The sequence below is a fragment of the Rhinolophus ferrumequinum genome, chromosome 18, assembly GCF_004115265.2.
Source record: "Rhinolophus ferrumequinum isolate MPI-CBG mRhiFer1 chromosome 18, mRhiFer1_v1.p, whole genome shotgun sequence".
NCBI classification, from domain to species: Eukaryota; Metazoa; Chordata; class Mammalia; order Chiroptera; family Rhinolophidae; genus Rhinolophus; species Rhinolophus ferrumequinum.
In genome coordinates this window covers 59969736-59986142 of record NC_046301.1, presented here as the reverse complement: position 1 = coordinate 59986142, position 16407 = coordinate 59969736, and the positions used below count along the sequence as shown (strand labels likewise).

General features: G+C 57.0%; 1 protein-coding gene across 5 annotated transcripts in view; it reads left to right on the top strand.

The window, feature by feature from the left end:
- NFIC (nuclear factor I C) overlaps positions 1-16407 on the top strand; it is a 67323-nt gene that overhangs the window by 2817 nt on the left and 48099 nt on the right. For 3 of the 5 annotated variants that reach the window (XM_033134708.1, XM_033134706.1, XM_033134703.1), the window contains exons 1-2: positions 3445-3588; positions 12845-13376. In XM_033134708.1, the coding sequence (XP_032990599.1) occupies positions 3559-3588; positions 12845-13376 (562 nt within the window). In that variant the 5' untranslated portion in view covers positions 3445-3558. Of the gene's footprint in view, positions 1-3444; positions 3589-12844; positions 13377-16407 lie in introns of those variants that run through there. The other 2 variants (XM_033134707.1, XM_033134705.1) reach the window with 1 other exon arrangement.

Below are 16407 nucleotides of genomic sequence, written 5' to 3'. Positions count from 1 at the left end.
TAGCATGTTTGTGTATGTCTGTGTGAATCTGTGACTCTGTGGTGTGTTGTATGTGTGTCTGTGTCTGTGCCAGCCCTAGAGTCACATCCCACCTTTACTTCTCATGACCGAGGACCTGAACATGCCCTTCTAGAGCCTCAGTTTCTCATCTGCAAAATGGGAACACACAGGACCCCCTTTGAGGGCTGAGGAGAAATGTCACCATCAGGACCAAGTATTCACAAGGCCTGGCCCCAGGCCTGTCCTCTGTTCTCTGGGTGTGGCAGCTGTGGCGTTACCACGCAGGCTCCTGTCATCCCTACCTGAGCTGCTCTGTGAATTCCGCTCTTTCAAAGTTTACTTTTTAACTACACAAGCCACCCCTACCCCGGTGGGACCCCAATCCAGAGAGGTCCTGTGTTGTGCAGCTTTGTCTGAGCAACTGAAGGTGGAACAGATGCACATTATTGTAAAGGATACGTGTATATTCTTGTAAATGATACTTACATATTCTTGAAAAGATACGTGTATGTTCTTAAAAGGATATTTGTATATTCTTGTAGAGGATATATGTCTTTGGATATATGTCTATTCTTGTAAAGAATACGCATATATTCTTATAAAGGGTACATGTATATTTTTTAAAATTCCAAATGAGATCTTGTGCTACAGCAGGGTTTCTCAACTGGATGTGGTTCTGCCCCCAGGGGACACTGGGCGATGTCTGGGGACATTTGTGGTTGTCATGATGAGGTGGGGGGGTGCTCCTGGCATCAAGTGGGAGGAGGAATCTGGTCCAGACCTCGCTTTCCCCAGCATGTCTCTTGGAGACGTCTCCATGTGGGAGCCCCTTGTTCTTTTAAGAAACTGCATAGTATTCCAACCTGTGCCCACGCTGGCACTGCCAAACTGGCCTCCCACAGAGGGACATGATGGCTGGTTCCAAGTTGTTGGCATTAGTGTTACAGGGTGGCAGTCAACACTCCTGTGCATCTGTATCTGGGACAAGTCACAGAGAAGCCTAAGAGGGAATTCTAGGGAGTGTGCACTTCTGCTTTTTAACGAATGAGCTAAACTGTGCTCCAAAGTGCCAGGAACTACCCCCTTCCCGGCCCTCACACATAGGTCTGCATCTACCAGTTGCTTTGCTAAGAAACCGCTGCATTCAGGCACTGTTCTAAGCTGGTTTATCCACAATCCGGTTCACAGAGGAGGAAGCTGAGGCACAGGGATGTTAAGCTGCTGGTTGGAGAAGATACAGACCTAGGCTACAACTGTGCACCACAACTGCCCTGCTGCAGACCTACTATGTGCACTGCAGGAGCCTCCTGAACTGTGGGAGATTTGACACACACACACACACACACACTTCTGTTAGTGAACTTGCAGAAGGTTCTACCGTCTGCCATGACTAATAATATTAATACAGTCGTCACACACATTGTCTCAAGTTCTCGGATCTCCCCAGTCTTCCGAGATGCGTCCTATGTTGCTGTTTCACAGATGTGGAAACTGAGGTTCCAAGAGGAGCAGTCATTGGTCTCCAAACTTTACCTTGGAAAGGAACCTCAACTGGCCCGTGAAGGTTGCAGGCAGTGGGGGGGCCAGTCTGAGGGGGATTCTCGGGAATCCACTTTAATTTTTAAATGTCTGTGAATTGAGGATGTGCCCTCTGTGTTCATGGCATTTTAAAAATAATAAAATACTGCTTTATGTTGGTATTTGGGTTCCTAGCACTTGCCTCCCCATTTATCCTGGGGTTTGAAGTACCTACCGCAGCCGCACAATGGGTTTTTTTTTTAAAACATCTGTGAAGTGCGCATGATGTGCTAAGCGCTGTCTGAATAAGCATCAGCTACATGCAGTGAGGAGCTCGAGGACTCGGGAATACGTGCTGTGTATGAATCCTGCTCCCTCCTAGTCCGGCCCTGGGACGCTGGGCTAGTGGCCTCCATTCTCTGGGCCTCAGTTTCCTCCCCTGCAACACAGGAGAATATCAGCGTTGCTGGCATCTTTCATACCCTTGGGCGTGGGGCAGCTGCCCCAAGTTGGTAACAAGGTGTCATTGGCCTCAGGATACCCAGAGAGACTAGTCAAAATGGCCAAGCTTTCTAAGAATGCCTCCGTGTACATTTGGTAGAAAGTCAAGACCCTGCTAAGTGACATTATCCTTATGCCGACTGACCCCATATGGGTGGGCACTTTACAGAGCAGGACACCAAGGGACAGAAGCGAGGGTCCAGGTCACCCTAGTCTGTGAGGTGGGAAGGAGAGCTGCAGCAGCCTCTGAGCCAGGATAGGAGGATTCAGGGAGTAAACTGGGTGAGGATTTGGTCATGATCATCAGATGTCCTGGGGGCTCAGACTGGGGGAGGGCAGGTCTGTGTTTAGTTATTCTACACAGAGAACAATGGCGCTTGACTTTGGGCTGCAGGGGCTGATGGCCTGGTTCCTAGCCATTCACTGTGCCTCAGTTTCCTCCCCTGTAACACAGGAGAATATCAGCGTATCTGTGAAATGGGCACAAGGTTGGGGTGAGTAGGAATCACTGGACACCTGGGAACAGGTTTATCTGGCCAGCCTGAGGTTCTTTCTGGTCATCTTCCTGCTGGGGTAATGGGGAGACATATAGGGGAGGCCAAAGCCACCCCTCAGTTCCCTTTTGGTGCTGGCGGAGGAGGAAAGAGCTGATTCCTGGAGGCTCCTGGGTTAGCTGGGGTCCCTCTGGCCAACGGGGGTGCAGTTATAGCCAAGCCCCTCAGCCCGGGCACTGCAGCCCCTGTCTGACCCTCAGAGGAGGAGGGGAAAAGAGTGTGGGGGACCCTCCTCTCCTGCCATGCACCCCGGGATGTACATCTTTAAGGGGAAAGCCGCGCGCTCGGGCCGGGCCTCTGCACACGTCACTGCTTCATTCTTTCCCTCCCCCCCATCCCCTTGGCTCGTTTCTCCAACTTCCCGGCCAGCTCGGGGTGGGTTGGGGGGGAGTCTTAAATATCCACCTCCGTCCCCTAAATGTCCAGCAACAACAGCCCAGCGCCCCCTCCCCACTTGACTTGGGCGGGAGGTCTTGGAGGAACCTCTGGGGTCCGAGCGCTCGAGGCCGCGGGCCCCTATCCGTTGGCCAGGACCTGGGCGGCTTGAAATTCGTAATAATAGCAATAATGGGGTTCGTGAGGCCTGGGGGGGAGCGGCTCTCCTTCCTCGCTCGCGCTCTTTTTTTCCCTCGTTTCTTTGAAAGTTGGATGTTGTGAAGTGGGAGGTTCGAGTGGGAGGGGAGAGAAATTGGGGGGAGAAAGGGGAGGTTGCCAGAGGGAGGAGAGACAGAGACACAGAGACGGAGGAGGGGAGAGGGAAAGAAGAGGTGGGGGGGGACAGGAAAGGGAGAGAGAGAGAGAGGGAGAGAGAGAGAGAGAAGAGAGGGAGGGAGAGAGCGGGAGGGAGGAGGGAGGGAGACCAAGGGAGGAGGCGGCGAGGAGCGCGCGCCGGCCGCGGCCGCGGGGGGGGGGGGGGGTGGAAAAATGACTCAGTAAGTTCAGCGCGCCCGCTCCGGCCGGCCCTGCGCCTCCCGCCGCGCCCGGGATGTATTCGTCCCCGCTCTGCCTGACTCAGGTACGCCCCCCGTCTGCGCCCCCCGCGCCACGGCCCCGCGCCCCCCGCATCCCGGCCCGGGAGTTTGGAAGCCCGAGGAGGCGGGACGAAAAAGGCGCGCGTCCCTCCCGCCCAGCTGGCCGGGATGCCCCAATACTGGCCAGGGGCCGGTAGGGGGTGGGCTGGGCCCGGAGACCCTCCCTTACACCTGGGACCCTCACCCGGGACTCCAGCTCCGCGGCCCCCCCAAGGGACGCCCGGGACCTCTCCCCCTCCCAGACGTGGGGCTCCCACTGCAGGTTCGCCACCCCCATGCAGGACGCGCTCCCCCGCTCACCCAGGAAGGTCTGGGGAGTGCTCCCAAAGACAGGGCTCTGCGTGAACCGTGTTCCTGGACCCGGGCCTCCCTCTAAGAGTAATTGAGGGGGTCCTGGCTCCCTGGACTCCCCAGCACTCTTGAGGAGGGCACCCCTCTGATGTATTCCCCGGATTCCCCCCACCAAGGTTGCGCCCTACCATGCCAGCCCAGGCCGCCTTCCCCCCATTATTGGCCCACGTGTGCGTGGAGGGGGAGGGGGCGCGCGAACTTGGAGGCGCCAGCGGTGGGGGGAGGGGGTGTTCGACGTCCCGGCTTGGTCTCCCCGTCCACGCCAACCCCCACCGCCCCGATGTTTTCGCCGCATCGATTTGGGGATTATTGAGTCGCCGGCAGCCGGGAGGAGTCGGGAGGCCGGCGCTCCGGGGTCTGGCAGGCACTGCGGCGCTGCGTACGCCCTGGCCCGCCGGCACCTGCCCCTGCCCCCTCCCGTAGCCTCTCACCCCTGGCCGCGCTCCCAGGCTGCCCCGCTGAGTTCTGATGCAATGACCTGAGAGGGGTGGGTGGACCCTCCCCCAGACTGCACGGCACTCCGGGGACTCCCCAGCTCCCTCCCGGACCACCCCCCAGGTCTTCTCGTTCTATCGTCCAGCCCTGCCCTCCCACCCCACGTCCTTGTGTGTCTAGGTCAGTGGGATTCCAGCCTCAGTCTGCTCTGAGATGATATGAGACTAAGGCAGGTTCTGGAGAGAGGGGCAGCATGGCCTACAAAGTACAGTCCTGGGTGTCCCGAGGAGCACTGAGTGGGGAGTATCAGGGACTGCCAACCTCTGCTTTTTGTCATTGGCCTCCTCCGGCCCCCACTTGGGAGTTCCTGTCTCCCAGCAGACACAGTGAGGGCTGGTGCTTGGGGCCGGGGGCGTCTAAGGATTCTCCTACCCATGATCTCCTGGGTGACCTTGGGCAAGTCCCTGCCCCTCTCCAGGCCTTCGCTTCCCCCTGTGAGCAACTTTTGGGGAGTCTCTCAAAGCATTATCGCTGGCCCACTTCTGTCTCCCAGTCGTCCTGAAGCTCCCCAATAACAACTAGGGTTCTAGTCCAGTTGCCGCGTGACCTTGGGCTTCCCAGTCTCTGGGCTTAGGGGGGTGGGTGGCCTGGGTGGCTCTGGGTGCCCCCACCCCCTCCGCCCTTCCCGCGCTCTTTAGCTCCAAGAGCCCCACGGGGGGCCAGGCAAAGGAAGGCTATTCCAGGCAAGCAGATTGGAAGGCCGCCTTTTGTCACTGCGCCCTGGAATTCCCCCATCAGGACGCCTCAGGAGACAGGCCTCCATCCACGTTGCCGAGAGGGGGTGGCAGGGAGAACCAGAGCCCTGGAGTTGCCAGTGAACTTGGACACTCACTGGGCCTGGCTTTCCCCAGGAGCAGGGCAAGGATCAGCTAGGCGTCTCACGGTGAGAAACATAAAATCACAAAAATCAGAGGTTGCTGGGTACAAGGGATGTGGGGACAAGGAGACAGAGACAAGCAGAGAGATCCAAGCGCTCCTCCTGGGGTGGGAAGGGAGCAGCCCAAATGAAGGGGCTCCTCCTCCTCTGTTTATTCCACACATGGCCCCCACCATGGAGGAGAGCCCCTGAACCCTTCTCAGGCTGCCTCCCCCTGTAACCTCAGTGTAGTCCTCAGCCCCAGCGTGGTCTGGGGTCTCCAGTGGGGGATCTGGGAGCACCCTGATTGCCCCTGCAGGACCCCCACCCCTGGCTGGCAGGCTCAGTCTCCCTAATCTGTCCCCACCGCATTTCTCTATCTTCATCTCTGTCTATCTCTTCATCTCTGTCTTTTCCTTTCTCTCTCTGCCTCTGTCTCTCTGTCACTTCGTCTATCTCTTCTGTCTCTGTTTCTCTCTCTCCAGATCTCTCCATCTCCGTTTCTCACTGTCTTTTTCCCCTCTCTTTGTCTCTCTGTGTCTCTCTCCTTACCCCACCTGTCTCTCCCTGTGTCTCTCTGTCTCTGGGCCTCCATCTCCCCCTTTGACCCGACTAATTTTACAACCTGAGTCCAGCCTAAAATAGCTCCCTTTTAGCTGATCTGACCCCGATCTTTCTAGGAGCTGAGACCAGCTGGGGGAAGAAGGGGCCCAGTGGCTCCGGTGCCAGCCCACCCTGTACCCCCCCTCCCCCGGGCCCTGTCCACCAAAGGGGGGCAGCAGCGGCTGGGGCAGTCCTGGAGGATTCTGGGAGCCCTGTCCCTGTTTCAATGGTAGTGACTCAAGCGCTTTTTCACTTTTACTCTTAAGAGGAACTGTGTGGAGCAGCCGTTACTTCCATAAATCCTGCAGGCGGGAAGGCCAGCCTCCCTGCGCTTGCCCCGCTCTGGGCCTCCCTCCTTGCCTCCCTCCCGCCCCGCCGCCACCGCCACGTTAGTTATTCCGGGTTTGGGGCCAAATCCCTCTTGGCTGCAGTGCCCAGGATTCCCTGGGGCCATGGCCAGCCCTGCCGCCAGGGCCCCCTCCCTCATTCATTCATTCTTTCCTTCATTCCTTCATCTCGATCCTTCTCAGGGAGGCACTCTTTTTACTGCCATTTCTCCAGGGGGGAGACTGAGATTGGGAGAGGGCCCCCGACTTTTATTTAATAGATTTTATTAAGCACCTTCTATGAGCCAGGTGTAGGGGGGAGGCCGAAGGCAGTGAAGTCTAGGCCTGGTGTGGGCTCTGTGGGTCTGGGTTCCCCCAGCACCTCTGGGCTGGGAGAGGGGCCAGTACAGCATGGCTGGTGAGGCCGAGGGTTGGGGCTACTTCTCACCGGGCTGGCTGGCCAGGCCTGGTCAGGTGGGCACTCCCTGTGTGCCCCTCACCTGGGGTCTGATGCCTCCGATTGGATCTTGTAAAAGGCAACACAAACAGGTCCTCTCCCTGGTCTCTCTCCGCGTCGGTGTCTCTCTGTCTCTTCCCCCCTCCCTTTTCGGCGGTGGAGGTGCCTCAGCGCCAGGACCGGCGCCTTGTAAATCACGAAGCTGGGATTCTGGACGATGTCAGCGTTATCGCTCTCTCTCTATCTCGCTCTCTCTCTCTCTCTCTCTCTCTCTCTCTCGCTCTAGCGCTTAGCAAGATCTCCCTCCCCCCCCCTCCCTTTCCCTCTCTCTGTCTCACTCTCCCTCTTATGTCTCTTTCTTCTCTCGCTGTGCCTGAGCCTCCCTCCCTGTCTCACGACAAATGGATGGGAAAGCCGCCATGTCCAGTGCCTTCTGCTCCATGCAGCCCCTGCCCACTTTAATGCACCTGGGTGCCTGTCAACCAGAGGTCTGCAGTGCAGGGGCTCCCACAGGCCTGAACTGCATACCACCACGTGCATGTGACCATACCTGACACCATACCTATGAGGACACAGCCCCACCCCGCCTTGGATGTGCCCTAAGGGGGAGGGGACACAGAAACCTAGGGTGGCCTCAGACCTGCATGCAAATCTTGTTTAGGAGGCTCAGAATGGAGTTCTCCTCTTTCCAGTTTTGTGACTCTGGGTGGGTGACCAAGGCCTCCCGTGCCCCCTTCTCCCGTGAAATGAAGTAAATGGTAACCCTCAGCTCAGGCTGCCTGGGGATTCAGGGAGGCAGGCAGCTCCCAGGTGCAGGACCTAGGGCCTGGCACACAGTCAGTGCTCATAAATATTTGTTGCATGAATGGACAGATGGGTGGTTCTGCCAGCTGAGAGAAGGCGCGGGAGTCTCTGAGCCTCAGTCTCTCCCTTTATGTCCCGCAATGCAAATACAATTGTGCCTTCCTCTGATGCTTCACCCTTAGCACAGTGCCTGGTACACAGTAGGTGCCAAATAACAGTGGATGGCAGTGACCCCCACAGAAAATGGAGCTTTGACCCTTAAGGGTTTTTCTGTTGGCCTTTCCTTGAGGCCCATCCCTGTCCAGGGTCTCCCTGAGTTTGGCCAGACCCAAGTGGCTACCAGCAGCCTTTGTCAGTGGGGGTGCATGAATGGGGACAACAGGCAGAGGATGAGATTGTTCCTTCATTGATCTGGATTCTGGGGACACAGTGGTGAACAAAACAGATCAAATCTGTCTCCTTAGGGGGTTGCAGTCTAGGAGAGGGGAGGGGCAGGAGCAAGGTGACAGGGCAGGACCAGGCTGCTAGTTTGGCTGGCATGGGCCTCCTCAGGAGAAGATGGTATATTGCCTGGAACTGAGCAGAGGGAAGGAACCACACAGAATTCAGAGAGAGCATGCAGGGTGCAGAGTGGGCATAGTTGGGGTGCCCCAAGAATGGAGCCAGACCTTGTGCTCAAGGGGCCCAGCAGAGGGGTTAAGGAGTCAGGGCGTCCATGGTCATAGGGACCTGGGTTCAGGTCCCAGCTCTGCTCCTTCCTGGCTGCAGGGATGGTGGCTTCAACGCTCAGTGCCTCAGTATCTTCCCTCTGGACAGTGAGCATAATAAATGCTCAGTCTCTAAAAGCCTGACCTCCTCCTTGTCTTTCTCTAACACCTTGGCCCTCGGGCTCAGCCCCCATCCTCTTCCTGGGACACCAAGGCACAGAGAGGGAAGTCAGGAGATCCACGGCTCAGACTCACTGGTCAGTTTAGCAGGGGTTTTTCACTCTCTGGCCTCAGTTTACCCAAATTCTTCCCCAAGGTCCATCAGGCTCTGCAGAACCAGCGTCCACTCCCCTCTCTGCCTTCACCTCCACTCTCCCTCTCGTTCACTCTGCGGCAGCTCCACCAGCCTCCTCCCTGTTCCCATATAACGTTAGGCACAGTCCTGCCTCCAAACCTCTGCACGTGCTGTTTTCTCTACTTGGAAAGCTGCTACTCTGATTATAATCTTTCAGGTCAAAAGAAATCTTCCCTTACCACTCCCTGCTAAAAGACAACCCCCAAGGGATTCCCTGCCCCCCTCAAAGTCCTTTAAATTTCTCCAAACCACTTTGTTCAGTCTGACGTTTTATTGCATCCTTGTTGGCTTGTTTAATGTCCATTCTGTCCCAGATCAGGATCCAGGTAAGGGCTGAGCCCAGATCACTGCTGGGTCCCCAGGACTGTCCATGCACCTGGCACACGGTAGACAGTACATGTTTATTGGACAACTGAATGACTCTTTCCCTCATTAGATAAGAGCTGTTCATAAGCTCTGATGCTCTGAGCTTGCGGGGGAGGAGTGACGCTAGGTTAGGACCCGAAGACTGGTACCAGATGGCTCTGTGTTCGCATATGAGCTCTGCTGTTTGCCATTTAACCTGGAGGAGACGACATTGCAGCCAGAGCTTTGAAGGATGCATAGGAGTTTTGGATAAGTTCTTGAGAGGTAGATAAGAAAGACCCGCAATGTTTGTTGAATCGCTTAGAGAAGGAAGGAGAGAGAATCCTTCCCGGAACACTTTCGGGGTGAGAAATGGAGTTTCATGTCCTGATTTGCTGTCCTGGACTGTCAGAGTGGGAGGGCCACAGGGAAGTCCAGTGTGGGGCACAGCCCAGTGCACAACTGTCCAATCCATAGGGCCCCGCAAGGGCTTGGACCCAACTACTGCTGCCCTTTTTAGCCACAAAGGCTTAGTGGGTCAAGTGGGGTTTCTGGGAAAGGCCTGGCCTTGCTCCCCCTCCCACCACAACTCTGATTACCAGGGCAATAGACAAGCCTGCAACCCCCAACAGGCTGCAATGTCCCTTCCTGCCCATTGTACAGAATGAGAAACTGGAGCCCAAAGTGGAGCAGTTATTTGTTCCTGGGTCATACAAAAGGTGAAAATGGAGGCTGATGTCACCCAGCCTCATTCCCTCACAAGGTCTGCTTTGCAATGAGTACCTCAGCCCTGGGCCTCAGGGTTGGGGAAGGAGCGAGAGCTGGTGTGGTCCAGGCTAGGTCTAGGAGAACCCTGAGGAGAGCAGGAAAGGCTACCTGAAGGAATACTGGTGATAGGGCTTTGAGGGATGTGTAGGAGTTCAGGAGGATTCTCTGCATTTCCTTGCTGTCTCCTTTGCCCAGTCAACCAGTAAGGGCATTGGGCAGTGCCTGGGGAAGAGGCCTTGGTTGTTATAGGTCTTCTGGGACAAAGAGAGTGACAGACCTGCCTTTCACCTGGCCTGACCTCCCTGGGAGGATGAGGGAGGATGGAGCAGCAGGTCCATGACCCAGTTACGGACTGTTTGTCTTCCTTTCTCCAGGACCAGCTTGGGGTCACTGGTGACGTGGGCTCCCACCCCTGCCCGCCTCCCTGGCATCTTTCTCCAGAGAGGGCCCAGAGAAGGGGTAGAGATCAGAGGGGGAGGGGGGCTCAGAGAGGGGAGGAGCTGGAAGAGGGGTGGAGGCTCACAGAGGAGGAGCCCAGACCAAGAAAAGGAATTGAGGGAGAGGAGCTCAGAAGTGGGGAGGTACTCAAGAGAGGAAGGGGTTCAAGGAGAGGAGGAATCTGGGGGTGGTCGCCCGCCCCTGCTGGCTGACACCCCAGCTGTCCCTTCCTAATTTCCTTTTATCAGAGCCGCAGTAATCACCAGAACTTGGGTGGCAGCCACGGCCCAACGTCCACACCATTGTCCTGGCCTCTGGCCACCCTGGCATCCCCTCCATGGGGGCAGCAACCTGTGCCTCTATTGATTCCCTGACCCTGGCTTCTCCAGCCAGACGACCTGGGCTCTGGTCCCAATTCTGCTGACCGGCTGTGTGACCCTGGGCGAGTGGTTCTCCATCTCTGGGGCTGGCATGTCAAGTGCCACAGGACAGGCAACTCAGGTGGACAGGGACTGGCAGGGAATGGGCCCCCTCTGTTCTCCCTCTGCCTCAGCAGGTCAGCGGGGCGGAGGTGGGGGGGGCAGCGGAAAAGGGCCCCAAAGTCCAGTGCGTGCCACAGCTGTTCCAGTGACTCACGCTTCGGGGGCATTGGAGTGAGGAGTTGGGCGCACAAGCTGAGCCCCGTCCCACCCCACCCTGGTGAGGGCAGGAGGCTATTTTCAGAGCCTCAGTAATAGGTGAAATCTGAGGTCATCCCCCTCCCCCCAGCACCCCATGGCCAGAGGTGGCCCAAGGGGAGATGGAGCACAGAGCAGGGAGGGTGCACGGGTGGTGGGTACTGTGAGTGTCCAGGCCGGGAGGTAGGATGGAGCCCAGCCACATCCATCTAGAAAGCAAACCAAGGGTCCAGAGCAGCTGTTTTATCTCTGTCCCAGAGACCTCAGCTTTGTGGAGAGCAGGCTGCTCTGAGAGGGGCTCAGTGGCCTTCGTGGGGGTGGGGGCCTGGGTTCTTATCCTTACACAGGCCCTGAGACTCTGGGGGACCTGCACCAGGTCTCCACCCCTTCTTAGACTCAGTTTGCCCATCACACGATAGATAGTGGAGCTTTGGGCCTTTTCCTGCCCCCTGGCAGATTGCAGGCAACCAAAATAACAACATCAATAACAACAGTAATAGCGTAATCCAGCCTTTTGAGAGCTGGGTGGATAATGGGGTTCATAAGCCAGGAAGAGATATCACCTTATTCAAGAAGCGCAGCCCAGCCCAGACAAGAGCGGGGAGGTGGGACTGATGGCTTTCTTCTGTCTCCCTTTCTCCTTGAATGTCTTGCTCTTTGAGGTTGAGAAACCCGGTCCCGGATGTTCTGCAGACAGTTTCCCTTGCTGGAAAATGGAGAGAATGACATAACCCTCTCACTTCCATGGAAGGGGGTGAGGGTCTCCCATGTGGCTCGCCGAGGGGCCCGACTGGAGCTGCTGCTTTCATGAGGGAAGTCAGATGGGTGTGGGGTCCAGTTCCAGCCCCTCATGCCGGGGTCCACTCTTGGGGCCTCAGTTTTCTTGTCTATAAAATGAATGGTGTGGGCCCAGCAACACCAATTAGGCCTGATGGGAGGTGGATGTTGAAGTCACAGCTCTAGCCAGGTCTCAGTCTTCCACAGGCCAACTGGAGGTAGGATCGAGCCCAGCCACATCCATCTAGAAAGCAAACCAAGGGTCCAGAGCAGTGGAATGGGTCTGTGAGGGACAGGGTAGGGTGAACTGGCCCCCATATACCAGCTCTGAACCTCCACGGTTGAACTCCCCTGTCTCTAGTGCATTCTGACCGCATGTCTCCTTGGGCCTCAGTTTTCCTGGCCCCTGCAGTGGGTCTGTGCAGGAGACTCCACCCCTCCGCCCCTGACATCCAGGTGTCACTAGTCTTGGCCTGTGGGCCTCAGCCAGTCTTGTCTGTACATGTGGTCTTTAGGAATGGTCCCTTGTCCTCATTTTTTCCATCAATGCCAAGGGCCAGTAGAGGCAGCCCTGGACCCCCGCCCCCCATCTAGTATCTGCTTCCTCTGTGGAGCAGTGGGTCTGAGGAAGGAACCTGGTTTCTCCTGCAGTTATTGAGCATCCACTGTGTACTCAGCCCTGCTCTTAACATTAGAGCTCACAGTACAGCCAGGAGCCCAATGGCCACCCTCTGTTTCTGTCGGTGAAGTTTTATTGGAATACCGCCGTGCCTGTCCTTCGCATCTCAGCTATGGTGAATGTTGCGCTACAGGGTAGAGTGGCAACAGAGACTAAAGTATTCACTATCTGGTTCTTTATGGTACTTTCAAACTGGGGTTTGCTTCTAGAAGGCAAAGAATGGATCCAGGACATCCTATTATCCCAACCCCACTTTTCCCATCTGTGCTGTGGGTCCCCAACAGCCTCCACCTGGAACCCTCAGCTTGTTTATACGTTGGGGTTCAAGATGGTCCTCAATGCTTGGACTAGTCCCACCTAGTCCAAGCCTCAGTTTCCCCATCTGGGCAATGGGTTCTTTACTGTTCTCTGTGAACTTCTGCTGGGTCCCTTCAGTTGTCCCCAGTAGGTGGAGGGGTCTGCAGTGGCTCCCTGCCCACATTTGCTTGGCCCTCCCCGCTTAGTGGGTTTACCTGGAGATCCCCAGGCCTCAAGTCTTCTGGGCCGGACAGTGGGTCCCTGGCTCCCAGCGCTTCCTGACCTAGGGCCTCTCCCACCCACAGGATGAGTTCCACCCGTTCATCGAGGCGCTGCTGCCTCACGTGCGCGCCTTCGCCTACACCTGGTTCAACCTGCAGGCGCGGAAGCGTAAGTACTTCAAGAAGCACGAGAAGCGGATGTCCAAGGACGAGGAGCGGGCGGTGAAGGACGAGCTTCTGGGTGAGAAGGCTGAGGTGAAGCAGAAGTGGGCGTCGCGGCTGCTGGCCAAGCTGCGCAAGGACATCCGGCCTGAGTGCCGCGAGGACTTCGTGCTGGCCATCACCGGCAAGAAGGCGCCGGGCTGCGTGCTCTCCAACCCCGACCAGAAGGGCAAGATGCGGCGGATTGACTGCCTGCGCCAGGCCGACAAGGTGTGGAGGCTGGACCTGGTCATGGTCATCCTCTTCAAGGGCATCCCGCTAGAGAGCACTGACGGCGAGCGCCTGGTCAAGGCGGCGCAGTGCGGCCACCCAGTGCTCTGCGTGCAGCCGCACCACATTGGCGTGGCCGTCAAGGAGCTAGACCTCTACCTGGCCTACTTCGTGCGTGAACGAGGTGAGCTGACTATGCGTGGACCGGGGCCCTAGGGGGCGATGGGGGGCACTGGCCTCCGAAGGTGGACGGGGACCCATGAGAGGTCCCGGCGGTTGGCGGGCTGTTGCAAGGTCTTTGGCTGGGGGGAGGCAGACCCAGGCGAGGTCTGAAGGAGGAGGGAGCCCACACGCCCTAAAGAGGGGAGGCAGATGCAATGGGAAGGTCTGAGGGGTAAATGAGCTTACACTGAGGTCCAAGTGGCCAGGCTCATGCTCTGTGAAGGTCTAAGGGAAAGAGATATGGTTCAAGGAGAGTCTGAGGGGGGAAGCAGGTGTGTCCTGGGGGTCTGAAGGTAGAGGCAGGGGCTGATCTTAATGTCTGAGGGGGGCTGGCAGGCTCTTGAGGTCTCAGATGAGACCCTATCCCAGAAGGTCTGAGGGGCAAGATACGGCCTGGTCAGGAGCAGGGATGGGGACAAGAGACTGACTGATGGGAGACAGACAGTCTGATCTTTCCAGAAAAAGTTGGGAGAGTTCTGGGGTTGTGTGCTGTGAACACTGGTTGATTGACTCTCAGAGCTCCAGCACAGTCCTGACGGGGCACACATTTGTGCCACAAGTGGAAAGCTGGGGTGCTGTGTGACTTTGGTTAGGTCACCACCCTCTCTGGTCCCCAGCGTCCCCCTGCTCCAGCCCTTCCAGCTGGGTGTTTCCTGGTTCTGTGGTCAAATGCCTAAGGTTGAAACTTGCAGGGTTTGCGAGAGTGGGGAATTCTATGGCAGCTTCCTAGAAGAAGAGGTGTGGCTGAGCTGAGCTCTGCAGGATGGCTGGGTAGGACTGGAGTGGGGTATGCCAGGTGGTCAGAAGCTTAGGTGGAGACGTGGAGGCTGGATGAGTGGTCTAGCCTCTCGAGGTCACGGGTGCTGGTGGTCAAAGGGCCACTGCTTCCTGTCGGTATGTCTGTGTTCCATATGCATCTCCTGTGTGACTTTGGACATATCACTGTTCTGTGCCTCAGTTTCCCCCTCTGTACAATAGGGATAACGACCGTGCGGACTCCTAGGTATGGGGTATAAGGATTAGATGAGGCCGTGGAGCTCCAGGTCTTCAGGATGTGTGGGAAGGAGAGCCAGGCAGTTTCCCAGTCTTGACCTTGATTTTTTGACCTTGACCTAGTCTGCCCCTTCCCCTGCCCCCACCAATTAGCAACAAGCCCACTGGAGCCTGCAGTGAAGCCGTGTTCAGGCGGCGTGGAGTCAGAGGGGTGGACCAGGTGACAGTCTCAGGCTGGGGACAGGGCGCAGGAGCAGCCTTGGCTCATTACCCTGCAGGTCCAGGTCTCCCCCTCCGCAGCCACCCTCCATGCCCAACCCTGCCCCCACCTCCTCCGTGCAGAGCTGATAAAATTTTGAAGCGAGTTTTCTGCTGGCGTCAGCACAATCTCCAGGCGCCTCCCCTCCCCCAGCCAGCCCCCTTCCCCCCTGGGCTCAGCAGGCAGGCCAGGCCTCCAGCCTCCCTAGACACCTTCAAGCCTGGCTGCTACGCCTTTGCTGGCCAGTCTGGTCAGCCTCCTTGAATGAGGGCCAGGGAAGGTCAACGCTGCACCCTCCCCTGCTTCCAGCCGGCTCCTTCATCCCAGGGGAATCCCTGCTCACACTGGCCGCAGCTGACCCAGCCCCAGCTGGCTGGGAGGGTCGGGTGTGGGGCGATTCCAGCCCCAGCTTAGCTGCCTGCTGCTGGGTGATCTGGGGCAAGTCACTTACCCTCTCTGCTTTGTTTCCTTGTCTATAAAATAGGAAGCTCACAATTAGCTGCCTGTTGGAGCGTTGGGTACTCGTGGTCAATGCTCAACAAACCACCGTTTTGGAGTTGAAGACAAGTGCCAAGCACAGGGTTAGGACTCCATGGATGGTTATGGTACAGCCTCATTCTGATTATGCTTTTCCACCTCCAGGCCTTTGCCCCTGCTGTTCCCTCTGCCTGGGATGGTTTTCCTATATGGAAAACTCCTACTTATACTTCAGTCCCCCCAACTCCTAGCTCTGCTTTCTCTCTGACAGGCATTTTTTCCTGAGGGCTTAGCAGTTCTTTTCCATTCTTACAGCAGCCCTATGAGGCAGGAATTGTTGTTGTAGCCATTTCACAGATGAGGAAACAGAGGCCCAAAAAAGGGACCTGTCCTGCGCAGCTAAGAGAGGGCAGAAATGGGATTTGGATGTAAGCAGCTTCTGTCACGAACATCGCCCCCTTCCCTAGCCTTCCATGCTCAATGATGGAAAGGGATGGAGGGAAATCATGGTTTGCAATGTGGGCAGGCAGGCATCATGGCTTGACCACCTCCAGGCCGGGTCTGTGTTCTAGGCTTCCACCAGTCAAGGTCTCATCCAGGGTCCCAGGCCGAGGCCACCCTCTAGGATCCCCCTACTGAGCCCCAGCGCCCCGACATTTATCCCAGGACCTCATTCTGGGCCAGAGTTAAGTCTGTTCTTGGCCAGGCAGGTGTCAGTTTAATGGCAGAGAACACTGGCCACCACCTCCCTGCTCCCACCTTGTGGGTCCCAGGGCCGGATGAGGTCCCAGCGTAGGCCAGAGCACAGCATCCACTTTACTCAGCCCTGCAGGGAGGCCATGGAATTGATGGGTGGATGGCGATGGGCCTCAGCTGACCTCGAGCGGCACAGGGTAGGTATTGGGGGGCACCCACCATCCAGCTAAAAGCAAGTACCACCTCCAGTGTCAGGAGTGGGGCCTCGTAGCAATGAAGGGACACACACACACACACACACACACACGCAGACAGAAACACAGAGAGACTCACAGGCACCGCACATGCCTTCCTTGTTTCGCTCAGTCTTTCCTTGTCCTTGGACAAGGCCCGCTCCCCCCTCTCTCCCCACCTCTCCTAAGGGTGTCAGGTGGACTGGTGGGGCCATGCCCCAAAGGGGAATCCCAAGCCTCCTTGGGTTTATTTTGGGGAGTGTAGGGGTGGGGACAAGCCATGAGAATGTCCCTTCAGCATTGGGGCTGTTAGAGCCCAGAGCACCTCCTGGGGC